This window comes from Zonotrichia leucophrys, chromosome 5 (genome assembly GCF_028769735.1).
Source record: "Zonotrichia leucophrys gambelii isolate GWCS_2022_RI chromosome 5, RI_Zleu_2.0, whole genome shotgun sequence".
NCBI lineage: Eukaryota > Metazoa > Chordata > Aves > Passeriformes > Passerellidae > Zonotrichia > Zonotrichia leucophrys.
In genome coordinates this window covers 51,057,083-51,077,510 of record NC_088175.1, presented here as the reverse complement: position 1 = coordinate 51,077,510, position 20,428 = coordinate 51,057,083, and the positions used below count along the sequence as shown (strand labels likewise).

Below are 20,428 nucleotides of genomic sequence, written 5' to 3'. Positions count from 1 at the left end.
GAGATGCTTTTAAATGATTTAATAATAAATATTTTTAAGACTTGCTGAAAGAAGGTAACATGGAAAACCTGACTGGATGATTTCAATGATAATTTATAATGTTGTACGTGTGCTATACTGTATGCTATTTATTTTTCAGTTCTCTCTTTAAAATGAACCTGGTTGTGTAAAGAAAAACATTTCCATCCTTCCAGCTGCTGCAGGGAAAATGTGTTGAGAGCAATGTGTGATATACTGATCTTTGCCTGCTTGGGAGCTGCACTTGAAACCTCCTCATGAGCAGCTCCCCAAGGCTAGGATGTGAATGATAAATGCGTGTTTGGCAAACTGATGAGTAAAGCCTGGAACACTGCCAGATAGTGGAGAAATGGAAGTGTAATTGATCACAAAGGTTGGGGTTTTTCTGTTGGTTGGTTGGAAAAAGGCTGAAGAAGCAGGAGCTGCCTTGAGGAAAGCAGTGTCCTGCTATTTGAAGTCACACCAGTCTCGCTCTGGCTCAGCTGTCATTTGTTTCCAGTGCTCTCTAGGTTGTTGTTGGTGCCATTCAGGTTCAGGGAGACTGTTCAGCTGTATTTAGTTCAGCTTTTTTAAAGCTAAAGTAACAAGCCCCAGTCTCTCTGGGAGAGGGAGCAGATGCCTGAGAAGCCTCACACAGTGCAGATTAATGGGGAGCCTTGGCAGAGCTGCAGCCAGAGCTGCCTGACACATTTACCAGGGCGGCCACTCCTTGAGTTGTGTAATGTGTAATCATAGTAGTGTTTGCATGCAAAATGATGAGGTGCAACAGCCTCAGCTGAATTTTTTATTTAAGGGTTTGCATTATGCTGTTTCAAACAAATTTTAACAGAAACGTGTTTTGCAGATTACTGGCTCTGCTGTAGAGACCCAGCATGTTTCATCAGTACTTCTTTCTGTTTACGGTGAACTTGTAAATCAATTATTAGAAGGAAAGACATGAAATATTGCAAACTTCCCTCCACATCCCCCCAAATAAAGTTAATCAAGTGGATTTGGACAGCTACTGACAATAAAATGAATTTTAAGGGACTGTTTAGTTGCCATCTGGAAACTTCCATTAATGTTAAAAATTTGAAGTATTTGAAAAATCATGTTCCAGCTCTGCAATTCTGAGGTTGCTTGCAGACAGGAGATTTCAAGAATAAGCATACATAGGTTCTTCTTCTTTTCCTTCTAGTTTCAGAGCTGTTTGATTATACTCAAGCATGCAGGCAAACATTTCTCAGCAGTCAGCAGATGTGGGGGTTTTTTAAACATACTTGTACTGATGTCAGAACAGGAACAGTTGGGGAGTGTGTGAAAATACCAAGACTAGAACCCAAAATCCACCTTAACAAGCAAGAGTAACAGTTTTCTAAGAACAAGTAGGATTTTCTGCTGTCACCTTCTTGTTCATGAAGGTATTCTTGCCCTCTTCTCCTTTGGTTTATAAATATAACCATCTGCATTTGAGAAATGGATTTAATAAAGATAACTAGCATCCTCTCTATCAGGCAGCATTTTATTAAGTCACTAATTCTGTTGCAAGCAGATTTATGTAAGCATTAAGTGCTTTGGTAATCTCTTTTATGTAGTTAGAGAAGGAGATAAAAATGTAATAACATTGCGATGTTCTGGCAGGCTGATCCTTTAGGTGTTGCTCTTGTTACTTCCTTTGTTTGCCTCTTTGAAATAATATTTTCCCTTTGCTGTGTCTGGCTTGCTTCACAGTGCCTTGTAACAGCAGGGATGGGTTTTGATATTCTGTAACCTTTGTAAAAGCACGTTGATTGTTTTTTAATTATTAACACTTATTGGATTGTACACAGTATTTCCATGGGTGATTTCATTGCACAACCTTGTCCAACGTTGCTTTTGTTTAACTGGGATATGAAACCCAAGTCTAAACCCAAATACTTTGGCTGAAACTTTTGCATCTTTTGTCAGTTATGGATCACCAGGTGTTTTGCATTATTGTCTTTACCCTTGATGAGATACTGCTATTAGCAGCTCAACCAAGGCTGGATCTGCTGGGCAAGTGAGAGGTAAAAGGTTGGAGAAAGAAAAGGAGTGGGGGAAGGGGGAAAGAGCTGTTTGGGAGCAGCTGTTTTGGCTGCTGCTTCTGCTTTCCTGCTTCGTATTCTGCAGCATCTCCCATCTTGATTACTTTTAATATCACATTGATCTTCATAATTTACTCTGTGTTAATGTCTAGCAGTCCAAATTTGAAACCAGCCACATTTTGAGAGAGAATCCTATTCCATTTCTCCCTGCCCAAAAAGTGTTTCCTTTCTTCAAAAGTTGCTCCAAATAGCTGACCAAAAAGATGAAATATTGCCAATATTATGTCTTGGTATATCAACAGGTGTCCTGTCAATTGTCAGCACTGGGTGAACATACCACTTGCTTGTGAATATTGTTTTCATATTTGGGATTTTCATAGAGGCTTGTGCTGCTTTTCTGTAGCATCTAGCATCTGTTTTTACTTAAGTTCATACTGTCTTTAGAAACTGCTGTATAGATTAAAAATACATGGGAACCAGAGCCTGTTTCAGTGGAGCAATGCTGAAAGCCAGAGGACTGTGTTGGTAAATGCACTTTCAAACCTAGCACCATAAGAAGGTTCTTCATCATTCCAAGGTGTGCTTTTTCTAGCACCTTTGCAAAAGAATATCCACAAGGCTGAGTAATGCATCCTCATTTTTAAAAACTGCTGTAAGTAAAAGAACTGTCACAAACTTGGAAGATTGTGAATGTAGTATAACTGAATGCCAAATGCATAATTGCTTTCAAGATTTGATATTGCAGTGATTTTCCTTGTTAGATGGTTGTAGAAGTACTGGATTTTGTGACTGAAATTATTATTGCAATTTTTTTCCAGGCGACTGGCTGGCAATGACCTTACTTTTATCCATCCAAAGGCCTTGTCTGGGTTGAAAGAACTCAAAGTTCTGTAAGTAATTGGGTTTTAGAGCTTCATAGCTTGCTCTATGCTTTCTTAGTGCATAGCCAGACTGTTTACTGGTGGGCTGGAGGAAATTTTTTTGCCCTCTGTCCTCCTAAAGTAGAGCTCTCCTACTTTATACTTTTTTCTTTACAAAGCTTGCTGCATGTGGTCAAGATGACAGTGATGAACTTGACTAAATTAGAATTACTGTATTTTATTAGAACACTTATTTGTTTCTGAAGTATATCTTGTAGCAGAAGAATCAGAGGAAAAATCCTCAAAAGGGCATGTAAGCTTTTGTTGTTCCCCACACCTTCAGCATATTCAGTCAGGTACCTGACATTAATCAGATGGTACTATACTTAGAGGTTTAATACACTGATTATTTCCTACTGGCAATAGAAAAAATTGCTACAGCTTGATGCTTCTCTAGGTGAAAATGGCTTTCTATTAAAAAAAAACTTTTATTTTTCCTTCTGAAATAAGAATTTTTATGGCAGTTGTTTTTCCATAGCTTAGGATAAAAAAAAAAAAAGCTCTCTGTTGTTCAAGGTTTTAAAAAAAACTCAAATTGAAAACTACAGCATTTCTGATGATGTAAATACTTCCAGATGCTAGCAGGGTAATAGATAGTTAATTAAAGAAATTTTAAAAAATTAGCAGACCTTGAGGTTTTAAAGAAAAAAACCATAGACACTATTTCTAGGGTACAGATTAGGGAGCTGCCCATTTGCAATACTATTTAATACAATATGCTGTAAATTGAATGCAAAGTGTCAAAACTCTTGAAGACATACCCATTGCAATATTAACACTGGAGGTGCTTGAAATTCTGGCAGTTCTTGGAAAAACGTGGGACATGTCTCTTAATTAAAAGCTGTGACTTGACTTGTTACCCCAGTATGCACCAAAACTGAGTAAGATTTTATAAGGTCATTTATATTCTCTTTATAAAAGAACTCACATGACATACATTGTCTTGTAAGAGAATTTTGAAGCAACCCACAACAGTATAGCTTAATTCACCTTGGCCCAAGGATGCTCTGTTGTGACCACACTTCATAAATTAGTTTGTTGATACATTGTGTATTGATGCAACTTCAGGAAAAATTACAGGTTTGTGTCTTTTCTAGCATGTGGAAGATAATTCCACAAGAAAACAATAACATATCATCTCTTGTAGCAAATTTGTCCTAGTGTTGTTGTTTAACCTCTTCAGTGAGTTCCCAAGGGAATTTCAGCATAATGTCAGCTTGTTCTCTGCAAATTAATGCAGTTAGTGAATGAGTTGTAAATAAAACTGAAATAGAACATTGTTTCATTGTTGCCTTTGGGCATCTGGTCTTGAGAATTCTGCATGCATTGACATACATGAGAAATCTGGGAAACCATAGCAGGAATATGGGCTTTTTTGTTACCTGTAGCTTTGATAAAGATGATTGTCCAGTTGTACTTTATTAACACAGTGGATTTTTACAGAACCCTCCAGAACAATCAGCTGAAGACGGTACCTAACGAGGCCATCAGAGGATTGAGTGGCTTGCAGTCATTGTAAGTTGCCTTACTTTGCTTTTGGTTTGGGCTTGCTCTCCAAGTTCCACTTTCAGTCACTCTTGTCACCTTTGCTTCATTCTGTAGAGTTATGAACTATAATAATGTATGTGTCATAATGTACATGGGGTTTCTGAAAGTGCAATTGCAGCTGGAACAAAGTTTCACAATTAAAATTCATGAGGAATTTTATTTGTCATCTTTGATGGAGTGACCCAAATGCAAAACTCTTTCAAAACTCCAACACCAGGTACAAGATTGCTGTGTGAATGCAGCAGTGGTGTAGTTAAACTCTAAACCCTCTTGCACATCCCAAGCTATTTGAGCAATTCTTAAATGTTGGGCGAAAATGAATGATGCCCAAGCGTGTTGTATCCAGAGCAAGAAAAGGGATTTCTGGGAAGAAGTATGACTTGAGACATGCAGAGTATTGGTTTTACAGAAAGGTGTTGAAATCTCACAGACAGTTATGAATACCTCAGCCCTGATTGCCAGTTGCACATGAGGTATTTCATACGTGCTTATCCTATCTCATGGCTTATTATGTTTTATAAAGCATCTTAATCAGACCTTAATAGTTAGTTAGAGCTCTCTAGGTGGTAGATACCTATCACTGTGAGGAGGAGGAGGAGGTGGGAGGGGCTGAAAAATATTTCCTTCTTCCCACTTACCTCTAGAGAGAGAGGGAGGGGGAGAGAGAGTGTAAATTATCTATTCTCTCTGTGCCAAAGTTCAGGTTTCTGGCCCAAGACCCTGTTTCTTTCAGATGATGCATTTTTGAAAAAAAATAATAATTAGTTTTTCAAAATAGATATGCAAACTATTGCCCAACTTCAGCAAAGGTGCATTGTTGCATTCCCTAGTCTTGGATCTTGGCCCTGCTTGTTGCAGCTGCTTGGATATTCCAGTAAGGAGGGAATTCAGTGTCCACATTTCACTCTTGTTTTAGTGTGTGCATGGAAGAGAAAATACCTTGCTCTTGGTGCAAACACTATGCATTGTAATAAAAGCCCTTCAAATTGCATGATGACAATAAACCTTTAATAATAATTTAAAACAAAACAAAAACAACTATTTGGCTTCCAGCATTTCTTTGATGCCAAAAAGAGAAACTGCTTTAGTCAAAATGTTTGTCTACAAATCATCCATTTCATTTTCAGCAAACATTTTTTTCTATACACATTTACAGTAATGTTTGTTCTCTAATTAAAGTTTAAAATTTTAAATCTCCAGTTGCTGGAGATGATATTTTTATGTGCAAAAGGGAAGGAACAAAATATAAGAGAAAAAAGAATGAATGTACAAATTAAGTCATTATATATATTTTTAAAATCATATGTTTTTTAATATTTTTGACAAGATGACTATGTTAGAGTTATTTTTAAAAAGGCAAACGTTTTAGTTTTGAAAAAAATGATGATTATGTAGGCTTGTCTAATGTAATCATTATAATCACTTGACCAAACATCCTTACAATTAAGATACAAGAGTAACAGTTTAAAATGTGGAGAGATTTCCCTTTCTAGGAGCTTCATTGTTCAAGAGCAAATTATAAAATATATCATTTTTAGGGTGGTGAAAAAGGAGGAAATGAGGTCAGTAAGTAGTAACAAGCTGCTTGTTACTTCTTTTTCTGAGGAAAAGCAAATTGAGATTTCCAGATAACTAGTTGGAAATAAGGTGGGCAAGTCCAGCCTGGAAGTCACTGGTGTCAGAGTCTCAGACAGTTGTGAGCTGGAAGGATCACTGCATCCAGCTCTCAGGGAATTGAATTAAGGAATAAATGAGTTACGCAGGCGTTGGAGCCATGACCTTGGTGCTATCAGCACCATGCTCTAACCAACCAAGCTCATCTGAAGCTCAGGGGGATTTTAACTTGGTCTTTTTTTTTTCCATCTACTGATGTGACTCAGCCTTTTGTTTGTAATTTCTTAGAAATGGGCAGGAATTTGAGAATAAATTGGGTTTTGAGACAAGTGTAGTGAGAGATCAAAAGTATTTTTTCTATGCAATTTGTTTACTTCACCAGAATGCATTTCTGTGATTTTAATCAATTTCAGGAAAACTTTGTTAGCATTATTCATGCATAATTACACTGATTATGCATATCCCCTAGTAATGCAGATAGCACCTTCTGGCAAAGGAATATAAGAGTGATCCTCTGAATTTTGTGTCTGAACATGGAAACATAAGTGTCAGCATCCTGCTTTATTGTATAAAGAAAAAGGAAAAAAGTGATTTATTCCTCTCCCTAAGGAATTTTTCTTAATTCAAAACTCCCAAGCTGCTGCAAGCTTCTTTTAAAACAAATAATTCATTGCAGAATATGTTAGAAAAACCTGCTTCTACTCTTCTGTATGATCTGCATCCCAAACCTGCAAGTTTAAACATCACTGAACTGCCCCTCTTTTGGCAGTTTCCCAGTTTGCTCTGAAGTATGGTTCAGGGGTATTTTTTTCCTTGGTGAAGGCACAAATTACTTCCTCAAAACTTTAAAGTATATTGATAATAATTTCATTTTAAACAACTGTACAACTGTTTTCTGTCTTCATGTGCTCCATTTTTTAGCTTCATAGGAAGGCAGTTGCCACAATGTGGTGTGTATTAACAGACTCAGTAAACATACCTGGGTGGAAATAAAGAAGATGGTTATAGGGGCTTCATGGTCTGTAGTGTTTATATTACAGCTGGTGAGTAGCCAGCCTGGTTCAGAATACTGAATGGCAAGTCTTTATTTTCTGTTTGCATTGAATATTTTTTTCCCAGCTCCGGCCTCCAAAAGAGAGTTAGAATAGGGCTCTTTATATGGAGGTGAAATTTAGCAAAATTAAGAAGTACTGAGTAGGGTTCTTTATATGGAGGTGAAATTTAGCAAAACTAAGGAGTTGTACTGAGTGGCAGCTTGCTGTGTAGCACCCCAGAAAAGTTTATCTGGCAGGATGTGTGCTCACGCTGCAGGGCGCTGTGATAGGTGTGGCTGTGGGACAGCTCGAGGGAGAAGCCACTGTTTGCCCAGCTTGTGCCTCTCTCAGTAGCACAACAACCTGACAAAGAGCTTCACAAATGTAAACAACAGTCTTGGTGCATTTTGGTTACTGCAAGGCATCAGCAGCATGTTGTTGTTACTGTGAGGCCATGCAGTACTTTGTATTTTAGGTCTGGACGTGGTGTTGGGGAGGTTTGTGGGCACTCCCAGCGTCACACAGAGAGCAGGAGGTGCAGCAGCACAGTGGTGGAGCTGCTTCCTGGGAACCACCAGGAAGCCATTGAGCAAAGTCTCTTCTCTAAGTGCCTTGGCATATTTGACTGTGATGATTTATTTTGTATTTATTCTGAACTTTGACCCAGAATCTGGGGATTTGTAAAATGGGAATGTGAGCTGCAGCAATCTTTAGGGCTGCTCTGACTGATCCCAGAAACCCAGCTACATAGGACTAGTAGGAATATTCTGGTGCAGTCCCCAGTGTGTGACAAATATTGGAATGACACTATTTAAACAAAGACTTTCAGATACTTTACAAAGGAAAGCTTTATTCCACTTGTATAAAAAACCCACAAACCTAATTGCCACCGTGCATTTGCCATCAAACCCAGGAGTCTTCTGCAAGCCTGTCAATATTTGCTGATGTATTAGGTATGATTTACGGTAATTGTAGTCCCAGCACATGTGCACACTTGTCCACATGCAGGGAATACTGGAGCAGCTCAAAGCACTGCAGCTTTGCAGTTCTGCCAGATTGGCAAACTGTGGGATTTGGGATCCTGCCAGAGCGATACTGAGCTGTGATAGCTCCTGCCCCTCCTGCTGGGTGGGTGCTCACCTGAGCTGCACGGTGAGTGTCTCCATGCCTGTGGTCAGCAGGCATTTCTGCACTCCCTGCTGGCACTGCTGACTCCCTCAACAGCCTGATCTGTTCAGCAGGATCATAACCAGTTCCTCAGTCTGCTTCCCTGTCTTAGGAGACTGGAGCAGCCTTGAGGCAGGATAAGGCAGGAGGCATGAATGTGCTGAACTGGCATGGGATAATGTTTTCTGGGAGTGGGAATCATCTCAGCCCAGGTGGGAAACACTGGACTCCTAATGTAGAACTGAAAGAAATGACAGCAGAATCATGTTTTGCCAGGTAAAATGTATGGCTAAAGCATGGGGACAGAGAATGGAGGCATATTTCAGTCATATTTAAAAATAGAAAGTTGACTGAAATATTTCTGATTACAAAGTAATTTTCAGTATCTGACTTTAATATAAATTTAAAACATTATAAATAAATTCAGACATTTAAAATATATGTTAAAGCACATATCAGCTGCAGGCTTGAATTTCTAGCTTTTTTGTATTTTAGGAAGGGTTCCTTATACAGATCAAGTTAATATCCGTCTTTATTTAAAAAGTCAATTTAGAAACATTCTGCTGGTAATGAAACTGTCTGATTTTAAGCCATAGTTCATGTTGCTGACAATTTCAGTAACATAAGCCATAAACACAAAATGTGTCAGAAGGGAAGATCCCTGAACTTGGAGAGAACAATGCAAATATAATCTTATGTCAAAAAATACATAGTTCTGTTCCAATTCTGCTGTCTTCTTCTTAAAGAGTGCTTTAGGGCTCCAGTTGATAATTCTGTGATTCTGGATTTATAGTTTGGAAGGACAGGACATGTCTGTAGGGACAGTAGTGAGGAAGGTGCTCATCAGCAGCAAGGACTAGATGAAGTTTAGAAGCTTTAAATTGTGTTATATGTAGCATGCACCCCTCACTATGGCAGGTGTCTTTTCAGCTAAGCACCCTTTAATGCTTTGTCTTCAGAGGTTTTCTAGTTCCCTGCTTTGCTGTTACTGAGGGGTTAAAGGGCACCGGCCCTCAGATTTAGTCTGTGTTAAAATATGGGATTAATCAGAATGGGAATGGAAGAAATTGACACATTTTCTCTTTAACCTGTAAAACCAATACAGACTTAAATACACTGTGTATGGTTTTGTTCCTTGAATATTTAGAGTTAAGAATGTATAAGATCTGTTCTGAGCATTATCTGATTGTGCTGAAAAATCTTTAAATATACTGCTTTGTACACTTCACTTATTTTTCCATGCCATCTTTATCTTTAGAAGGTGTTCTGGTTTTCTTGAAAGTGGGGTGTGGTTTTTTGTGAAATTCAGGAATTTCTGGCATTATTCTAGTTGGGTTTTTTTTTTTTGTTTGGTTGTTGGGTTTTTGTGGTTTTTTTTTTTTTTTTTGGTTTTTTTAACTGCTTGAGGAATTGCTAAGTTTAAATCAAGTCAGGGAATTATTTAGAAATTGAATGATCACAAATTTAAATGTGATGCTGAAAGTTAAATGGCATGGAGGTAAAATTAGCTGAATCCTCTGTGGGGACTTTGCAGCAAACTGTGGCCTTTGACTGGTACCATGTGAACAGATGTGGAGAAACAGATGTGCTGGCCCATCAGTACCAGTGATGGAAACAGCTTCAGCATGTATCACTAGTTTCTGAGGGCTGCTGTCAATTTGTCTTTGAATCAAGCAAATCCTTGTGTTGATGTTCTCAACACCCAGTGGCCCAGAGAGCCACTGCTTGCTGCAGTGAGCAAACTCAGTGTTGTGAAGTGCCTCTGCTAACATGGGTCACTGCCTCCCCCTGCAGCAGGATTTCCCAGGTACCAGCCTTATCGGCACTCCGCTTCCCAACTAAAAACCTCCTCCACTGCTCTTGGAGTGATTTCTTTGTGGTTTTTGAAGGAGCTCTTTAAAGAGCAATGTTCTTTAGTGATTGCTATTGAGCAGAAGAGGTTTAACACAAGAGCTGGGAGTGATTTGCCTTTTATTAACATCAGCAGTAGTGAACTCCTGCTGTACAAGGCTGTTAATTAGGCTATTAGTACAAGGCTGTTAAAGCTTCCTGGTCGCTGAAGCCTGAAAGAGCCCGTGGTCAGGGATGAGAGCTGGTGAGGCTGGTCCTGGAGGCCTCTCAGGTTTGTGTGTGTACATTTGTGTGTAAAATTTCACTTATATGTGTGTGTTACATTTGGAACTCCTATTCGTTTGAATTGGGGTAGGCATTCTTACTAATTCTGGTTTCCTTAAAGCAGTCAGTTGTTTGAAGAGCCTGCTTTGTCCTGTTTTAACAATATATCAAATACTGATGGAAGAGCTGCTGAATGTTTAGGTTTCTATCATCCTTCTGCTCTTTTCTTCTTCTGGAGTTGGGGTTTGTGTGAGGAGGGAACATGAGAGGAATGAAAGTGAAGATGACAGCTCCACAACTGAACTCTTAATTTATAGACTATAATGTAAAGGTCTCTCACAGGCCAGTGTCTATAAGAAAGCTGGAACTGAAGTAGCTTCAGAAAGATTAAGGTCTAATTTGAAGAATATACTTGTATCTTTAACAATATAATGGAAAAAGACAGTCTTCCAGTCCAAGCAAAGAATATTGCTTGTTCTTTGTTAATTATTTGAGCTAGGGAATATGCCCCTTAAAGAAAAGTTGTGGTCCTTAGTTGTTAATGTTTTGTGAAGGTTGTCAAATATTTTAGGTTTGCTTTTCAGTTGTTTCACTAAGTGCTTTATGTGCATTTCACACAAAATAGAAGTGTTTCTGCTGTGTTTTGTGCATTCAGTATCATGTGGATAAGCTTTGACTGTTTGGAAGAGAAAGGAAAACCATGGCATATTAGGCTCTTAGGAGAAATGAAGGAACACAAAAAATTGTGGATGAGGCCAAATAACTTAAAAATAGCTCTTTCACTTTCCACACCTCCCTGGTAATGTCACTGGTGGGTGGTGGTGTTCTTTCTCCCCTCACCCTTGCTGCTGTGGGCTGTAGAAAATAAACATAACAGCTGGGATGGCTGAGGGGAGTCATCAGTTTGAAGTGGGGTACTTGGGTACTCAGTCCTCCTGTTCTGGGGGATAGAGGGCTTGGCAAAGCCAGCTGAAAACTCAGGGTGAGACATCATCTCCATGACTGTCTCTGTTCTTCCGGGCTGAGCTCTGCTCCTCACTGTGTGTGTCCGTCATTCCTCTGTTCCCTTCCTCCTTTAAGGCTGGGAGAGGAGGGGCAGGACAGGAGGCTTTCTTGTGTGCTTTTGTTTTCCAAAGTCTCCTAGAATAAATGGGATTTAGCAAGGTGCCAGTGGAAGTACAGATGGACTAGATGAGTAGGGACAATGATTGAGGCCTGTCTCTTGAGTATGCTTCTTCTCTTAAAAAAACCCCAAAATGACCCCTTCCTCCAACAAGGGAAAAAACAAAAACAAAAAAACAAAAAAAAACCCCAAAAAACAAAAAACAAACAAACAAAAAAACCCACAAAAAACCAAAACAAACAAACAAAAAAAACCAAACAAAAAAAAACCAAAAAACCCCACAAAAATACCAAACAAACAAAAAAAAACCAAAACAAAAACAAAAAAACCAAAACAAAACAAAAAAAAACCAAAACAAAAGAAAAAAAAGCAAAACAAAAAAAACCCAAAACACCACCAAAAAAAAAAAAAAACACAAAAAACCACAAAAAAAAACCCCAAACCACCAAAACACAAAACCCAAGAAAAACCCCAAAAAAACCTCAGAAAAAAAAAAAAAGGGGGGGGGAGAAATTAGAAGAACTCTGATATGTTTATTGCATTGAGAAATAATTCTTTGATCTTCAGGGAGCTGTGTAAATTTAGGAGAGAAGCAAGACAGGTAATTTCTAGTTGCTTTTTTTTTCTGAAGCACAGCCTCAGGCTTTTTTCCTCTCCCCCAGCCTCTTTGTTTTCTTCCTTTATTGTCATCAGACTTGAGTTTCTGTGAGATGTTCTGGTCTCCATTCAGCCTAAGAGCATTCAAGTAGAACATCATACACAGCTCTCAGACCATGGGCAAATGTTGAGGGAATGCCAGTGTATGAACCATAGAAATTCACTCTTTGATGTATGGCTTTAGAGCTAATGACACCTCACTCATCTTAGGAGAGAACTTTCACTGCAGACAATTTTGTAAATTCTCACTTGTAATACATATTTGTTGCTTAATTTGGTGCATTTTTGGGCTTTTTATTGCATGGAAATTCAGCTGGTGGGTTTTTTTCATAATAATTTGAAACACACAAACTGCATGCATCATGACAACAAGGAAAAAGATGAAGTGTGTTAAATTTGTGATCAGGTTTGTCTTCTGCATTAACTCTTAGTCAGGGTTGTATTTTCCCTTTGAATTCTGCATGTCCTTTAAGTACTGGGATCAGATCTGTTGTGACTGTGCCTGGGGACAAATGCAGTGAAGTCACTTGGTCCACGCTGCCTGCCCAGAGGAGGACAAGGATGAAGGGCTGGGGGAAATTACTTCTGAAACTAACCCAGCTAGACTTTCAAGAGCATATCTGTTCATGGCTTTAGAAACTGGAGAGTGCTAAGGAATTCCAGAGCTGTGCTGATTTGTATCTTAATGAGCATCCCTGTTACTGGAGGAGGGTGTGTGTTCTGTGTCTCTGCACCATGGCTGGTGCAGCAGTTGTTTCACACCAGCTGAGCAAGGTGCTGTCACAGAATCACAGAATAATGAGGTTGGAAGAGACCTCTAAGATCATTGAGTCCAACCTATGTCCTAACAACTCACCTAGACTATAACACCAAGTGCCATGGCCAGTCTTTTTTTAAACACATCCAGAGATGATGATTCTACCACCTCCCTGGGAAGAGTATTCCAGTACTTTATTATTCTTTGGGTGAAAGATTTCTTCCTAATATACAGCCTATCCCTTCCCTGATGTAGCTTGAAACTGTGCCCTCTGTTCTCTATCCTCTTTCCTTGTATTTGCAGGGAAGTCACCCTGGTGCAGCTGTGTGGTGACCTGGAGAAGGGCCATCAAATACTGCTCAGTGCTCTCTGCTCTGTGCCTTCTCAGACCCACTGAGGTCCATGGACTAGGAATGTTTTGCTTTTTCCCAGCATATTGTATAACCTCTGGGTCCTAGATATGTCCCCTTGTCCACCCTTAGTTACTGCAAAGATTAACCCTGTCATGGCTGGAACCAGGACAGTTACTATAGCTAATTTTTCAATTTGCATTCATTTAGGGGAAAAATATGATGGCAAATGCAGTGGTGCACAGTAGGTAATAGTGCTGATGTGCTATTTTGCCTTTTGTTCCGGAGAATGTTAGAAAAGATCAGGGGCAATACAGCAATCAGTTGTAGTTGAGATGTTTTAATTTTTGGGATAATTCGTAACTTTGTTCACAAACAGCTTTTAATAATCTTGTTCTATAGAGTAGGTGCTTTGTTACTGTATAGCAGTGCCACAAACCAAAGCATACAACAGTACACGATGCTGTCAACAAGGGTGACGTAGGGATAATCCATTCAAATGAGTCAATGCCTCTGCAGTCTTAGCCATGCTGTCAAGCTACTGTTTTAAAGAATTTTTGCTGTGTTTAAAGCTAGGGGTTTTGTGGGAGATATTATAGAGTTATTAATTCATTTTGGTTAGCATTATAAGCATATCAATTTGTTCAAATGTTTTATTAAAAATGTCTGAAAAGTTTATTATGAAACTTTATTTTATAGGCTCTTCATTTGCCTTTGAAAAGGTTTTCATGGATCTTTTAATAACACTTCAAACTTGGAAATATTGAATTATTTAAAATAATTCACACATAAGCTTGAACAGAGATGTTGATGAATAGTAGGACTTCAGCTGGGCTTTGCTGCTGTGCAGTTTAAGTTTGCTGATGAATTCTTTGTTCCCCTGCAGGCGTTTAGATGCCAACCACATCACTGCCATCCCAGAGGACAGCTTTGAGGGGCTGCTGCAGCTGAGGCACCTCTGGCTGGATGACAACAGCTTGACAGAGGTTCCCATCTCTCCACTCAGCAATCTCCCCTCCCTGCAAGCCTTGACTCTGGCTCTCAACAGGATAACTCACATTCCTGACTATGCATTCACCAACCTTTCCAGTCTGGTTGTTCTGTGAGTGTTTGTGTTTCACAGGGCACTTGGCTTTTCTCTGCAGTGACAGTTTTAGTTCATCCAGGGTGGCACTGAAAATGGATATTTTGCTGTGTTTTAGCTCAGTTGGCCACTGCCAACCTGAGGTGATACCATGTATGGTAGAAAACCTGCTTAAGGTTTGCTAAAGACTTTCTCTTAAACAAAAAGCCACATTGGTTGTGGGTAATGAGATTTGATTTCTGACATCTCATTATATCATGAATACTTCAAAAGAATGGTTGTCACAGCTTTCAGTGACACAAAAAGAAGAAAAAATGATTTTAGCTGAAAACTGTCTCTTTGTAATATTGAAAATCTCTGTGGAATAATAAGAAAAATATATTTGATTTCTGTGTTTGCTATTTTTTATCACATTTCTGGATCCTGATTTAAAATAGGTTGTCCTGACTGCAAGCAATCTATTCTTTTTCCATATGAGGATGAAATATTCTGTCTGGAAGTGAAAGATATTTTTCTGTGTAATCCATCCCATGCAATGTTTTTTTCCTAAACTGTTTAACCTCTTGATTTCACAGAAATATCTGCTAATTTGTTAACCTATATGAAGTCATTCACTTCTGTTTTGATTTTGTTTTTCAGACATCTTCATAATAATAAAATAAAAACTATAGGAAAACACTGTTTTGATGGATTAGACAACCTTGAAACCTTGTAAGTATGTTTCCTAAACTAACTTGTGGCTAGTGTTTGTCTCAGTCTCAACCTTAATCTAGGTTGCCATGCTGGTGTGATGAAAGTTTTGCAAATCAGGCATGTGTGCACTGACAGTTGTGTCCAGCCCAGTTTTGGAGCTGAAGGCTGGTATCAGTGCACTGCCCCACCAAAAAGGAATTAACTACATTGAGAGGCAGGTAAATACCAGCCTGGGTGAGGTGTCATGCTGGCTGATGTGGCTGCAGTGTTCCCAGCCCTGCTCTAGCTGCTGTACCTTTGCACCTCTGCTGAGCCAGGTGGGCAGATCACAGGTGTTTGAGTGGCCCCATGAGTGATAAGGGACACATATTTGTTTCTCAGGTTTCCTATAGGGTTAAACATCTCTAGGATACGTGGTCAAAGCTGTTGTGTGACAACAGGAGCTTTCTGAGGGAGTCTCAGAGGGCTGCTGCTCCACTGCTCCTCATCCTGAACCTCCCGAGTGCCTCAGTAGCAAGGACTGGCTTTCAGCTGCTTGGGTCACATTTCTCATTTCCCTGCAGCTCACTCAGGGGATGGCTGATAAGTGATATCTCCCTCAGCAGTGCCTTTTGGTATGCTTTGGGGAATGCCAAATTAGTGAAACTTATGAGGGAGGGCAAGGGCACGCCAGTGACAAGCTCTGTTAACATGAGGATCTGGGAGGAGTCCAGATATGCTGCTTACTTCATCTCTCTCACCCTCAATTGAGCAATGACGTGCTGGGTAAATAGATACAGCTGACACAGGACTCTGAAAATGGCTTTGCCATTATTTATTCCATTATAAGGAATAAATATATGTATAATGGAATAAATATACATATTTATTCCATTATAAGGAATCCCTTTTGCAGAGGTCCTGACATTACTGCTGGAACAGTGACAGCTTAACTGAGAATTCAATAGATCTTCATCACCAATCGGTCATGAGGTTCTTCTCTGCTTCTAGTCAGTATTTGTTTAGGTTTGGATGCAAGATCTGCTTTTACATAATGGTTTATTTACTGTTTGTTTTATAAAGCCTTAACAAAAGGTATTCTTAGTCAGATGATAATAAAGAGTAGTAATTTGTATCTACTTTTAAAAAAAAACCTTTGAAATCATAGTTCATTTCTGTGTAAGTTCTGCTGAAGAAAAATCTATGAGGTATTGAAAAATACGGAGCTTTGCTGTAAGGAAATATTATATGACTTAATATGAATAATCCTCTGGGTAATATTAAATATCTTACCTGATTTATTAGCTGGTTATAAAATATGTAAAACATCAGAAGATTAAATCTAAATTGAAGTTATTCTATGGTCTAGTTAAAGGTGTTCTGAGAACTTTTTTCTTTTGTTGGACTGTCTTAAACAAAAATTATTTTGACAATTGATGGCTACTGTTAAAAATTTTATAATGTTCTTGCTTTATTTCTTGTAGGGATTTAAATTATAATAACATGGTAGAGTTCCCTGAAGCCATAAAATCACTTCCAAGTCTAAAGGAGTTGTGAGTATTACTTACTCTCCCTTTTTACTGGTTTTCTTTCTCCTGTTCATAAATAAAAAGGGAAAAAAAATTCCTGGATTTAAGAATGCTTGACTCATTGTGCAGGAGCCTAAATTAGGTTAAGTTATGCTAAGTGAGGTTATAATTAAAAGAAAATATAATCATCATTTGCAGAGGGCATTGTTGAAAATGATTTTGGAGTTACATAAGCAGGAGAAGCATTAGCATAGGTCTGGATCAGGAGAGGGTTTTGGCCTCCAGGCTAGGTGCTCATTGATGATGCACATTTTCCTTGTGCCCTCCTTAAGAGATGAGTGGGAAAAGTGAAAGTACAGCATCATGTTGGGTCAAAATAATTCCTTTCTAATGAAATATTTTCAGCTTAGCTGCTGTGCAGTAGACAGAAATCATTAAAATTATTCCTGCAGATGGACTTAGTCCTGTTGCAATCCTTGTTAAGGCAGGATTGGGAATTGAGTAGGTATGATGAAAATGACTACTGGTTGAATCTGCTGGCAGTATAGTTTTAAATGCTAATGTTTAAGTGTTTTTCTTTGCTATTATCTTTAGGGGATTTCACAGTAACTACATTTCCATAATTCCTGACGGTGCATTTGCAGGAAACCCCCTTCTGAGAACGATGTAAGTAGTTTTCACCTGTCTATTTTTAGCCTTTTGCAGACAGTGACTGTAAGAACAAACACTGAAATGTGTTTTTCATTTCCCAGACATTTGTATGATAATCCTTTGTCTTTTGTGGGGAACTCAGCATTTCAGAATCTATCAGATCTGCATTCCCTGTAAGTACCTTTTTGACAATACTGTACAATAAATAGGTATGAAATGCTGTGGCTAAGGACTCAAATTTTCTGGCTCCCTCTTACATAAGAGGGTTTTTTTTTCAGTAGGCTCTAATAAATATTGTTATTGTTGGGAATATCTAGTTTCTTAAGAAGCTCTATTAAATATGCTCCACAACTTGTTTATTTAATTACCTTTCATAAAATACATAACCCAAGGCCAAATGCTCAGATTCTTAGTTAAACAATCTGCAATATGTTTTTTGAGCAGGGATGTTCATGGTGAGAATGTTTTGCAGGTTAGTGCATGTATGCTCTTAAAAGATACCACTTCTGGGACTGATGAATAAGCAAAATGCAGTGAGACTTGGAACTACAAGCTGCACTTTTCATGTGTATTGATAGCACTCTTTGCAGCTTGATGAACTGCAATTCTTTATTCGTGGAGGAGTAATTTATTAAGCAAATGAGTAGCAGAAGAAGCAGTGAAAAGACAGCCTTTCACAAATTATTCAAGTATAAAATTTAAAAGCAGTAAGAATGTTAGAATGTCTCCTTGGTGTAAATATCTACCTGATAATAAGACTGAATGTCACAATTCAATTTCATAGTACTTCACACCTGATTTTCATGGGGATTTTTTTCCAGGGTCATTCGGGGTGCCAGCATGGTGCAGTGGTTTCCTAATTTGACAGGAACTGTAAATCTGGAGAGCTTGTAAGTGCCTTCTGCAGAAATAAATTCATGGGTTTACCTCTTGAAAAGTAATTGAAATCTGATTAGTGGATCTGGAGAGCAACTGCATGTATGTTCTCTTCCTGTCAATAAATGTAACAGTACAGTTTTCCTCACTGTGATACCTGGGTGACATTTAGTGGGGTTTTTTTTAGTAGGGGAAGCTTAGAAAAGCCTATGAAAAAGGCTATTGATACTAACCCCCTCTCCCAGAAATGAAAAACAGAAAAATTGTCCTCTTCAAAAAACCAAAAAAACCCGCCCCACCATAACAAAAAAAAAAAACCAAAAACCAAAAAACACCAAACCCAATAACAAAAAAAACCCAAACCTAAAACAAAAAACCCAAAACCACCACCACCACCAAAAAACCTCCCACAAAACAAAAGCAAAAATATCCCAAACCAACCAAACAAAATTTGGTGGGTGAATCTAGCATCCCAATAGCATTCTGTTCTTATATATCCTTGTTATGCCATCTGTCATAAATAAAACAAGCATTTATATGTGTGGGTTTGTTGGTTTTTCCCCCCCAGAACCCTTACAGGAACCAAGATAAACAGTATTCCTGTTAATTTATGCCGAGAGCAAAAGGTGCTTCGAACTTTGTAAGTATAATATTGTGCCTCTCTTCATGCATCAGAATGTTTTGAAAGAAACTTAAATCTAAATTAAAATAAAAGTGTTGCTTTCAACTTTTCATCCTAGTAGTTCTTCCAAAGTTGGAAATGTGGTTTCTTGATTGTTTTTTGTTTTGATGTAATGCCTTACATTCCTTAAGCAGAGTCCCCTTTATTAGGGGTATGTTGCATTTCTTTCATGTGTTAGAGAGATATGTGAGGTGGTGCTGCAGAGACCAATCTTCAAATTTGTTGTGCCACCACTCATTGTTAACAGAAATGTACTCAGCTACATTCAGATGTTAAAGAAGAGTTTAGTTACAGAGCTTCAACTTCTGGTGTTCAGGAACAGAGGAGAGAGCATCAGGAACCAAAGAAATGCAGATAAGAGTTAGGAAGAACATGGCAATGCAAAGGCTAGACATAAAAACCAGTGAGGATGTGTTAAAATTAATGCAAAAAACCCCAGACTGGTTACGGAAACCATTAGGGGATGGGAACAAACCATGTTTGCAAAGGATGCACGCAGGAAAATGTGGAACAAAAACAAATCCTGAAAAATGGAGGAGAAAAAATACATTCTGTTTGATAGAAGAAAAACAGGAGATAAAAAATGATGAGGTGGGATTTATTTTTTACCAGCCATTTACCTTGCAAATAGAAATTTTAAGGTTGTTTGCTTGTTTCTAGTCTTTTTTTAGTTCATTCTTTCACAGAATATTCTGAACTTTCCTAGCTTTGCTTAAGCACACTAAACAAAATTGGCACCGAATTTGTAAATTGCTTTACATGCAATTTACTTAGTTTATTCTAAAAAAGCAGGTTATGAATAAATTTTTTAGATTATAACTCTCAGAATTCAGGGAACATATCCTGAATGTTTTTAGGATATGTGTGTAGTGAGATGTAGAGTTCATACTTGTGATATCCTATGTGATTTTTCTCTAAACTACCCTTGGTTTCTCAGCAGAATGGTACTAACAGGATGATTTTTCTGTCAATCTGTTTAATAGTTACAAGTGATGAGATATTTCAAATAGAAAGGAGTTGAACTAAGCACTCTTCTCCCATTTTCTGTTTTGAAGGGACTTGTCTTACAACAATATCAAGGACCTCCCAAGTTTTAAGGGCTGCCACACCTTGGAAGAAATGTAAGTAGAAATAAGTGTTGTTTATTTTTCTAAACTCTTTAGTATTCTGAGACCACATCTCTAGAGATGTTTTTATTTCATGTTTGATCCAAATTTTTAAAAATTAAGGACATTAAAAGATAGATCTCATGAGAATTCTCTGCTGGACAGAGAACCACTTGTGCCTTTCTTAATTATCTAATACTTAATTATTCCTGTGACACAAAAGTAATGAAAGACACAGTTTAATCCTGCATTTCATAGTAGTATTGCTATGCACATAAATGGAATGGTTAGAATATGCCCAAAGACTCCATGCAGAATGGAGAGTTGTTTTAAATTTCAGTATCACTCTTTAGGGTTCACAAAGTGTTACTTTTAGCTTGGAAGTAATTCAGGCCACACTTAAAAGTTTCTTCTAAATTAAATGAGCTGTGAATTGGGATTGGGCAGAGATGCCAGGAACAAGTGCTCCATGGTTGTATGAAC

General features: G+C 38.3%; 1 protein-coding gene across 3 annotated transcripts in view; it reads left to right on the top strand.

Moving 5' to 3' along the window:
- Window positions 1–20,428, top strand: part of LGR4 (leucine rich repeat containing G protein-coupled receptor 4) — a 75,711-nt gene that overhangs the window by 43,679 nt on the left and 11,604 nt on the right. For all 3 annotated transcript variants that reach the window (XR_010440635.1, XM_064715566.1, XM_064715565.1), the window contains exons 3-12: window positions 2,879–2,950; window positions 4,424–4,495; window positions 14,232–14,447; window positions 15,069–15,140; window positions 16,586–16,654; window positions 17,225–17,296; window positions 17,383–17,454; window positions 18,103–18,171; window positions 18,726–18,797; window positions 19,895–19,960. Coding sequence is in view for 2 of the 3 variants with exons in the window: in XM_064715566.1 (XP_064571636.1) it covers window positions 2,879–2,950; window positions 4,424–4,495; window positions 14,232–14,447; window positions 15,069–15,140; window positions 16,586–16,654; window positions 17,225–17,296; window positions 17,383–17,454; window positions 18,103–18,171; window positions 18,726–18,797; window positions 19,895–19,960 (852 nt within the window). In the remaining variant the exon portion in view is untranslated. The remainder of the gene's footprint in view (window positions 1–2,878; window positions 2,951–4,423; window positions 4,496–14,231; window positions 14,448–15,068; window positions 15,141–16,585; window positions 16,655–17,224; window positions 17,297–17,382; window positions 17,455–18,102; window positions 18,172–18,725; window positions 18,798–19,894; window positions 19,961–20,428) is intronic.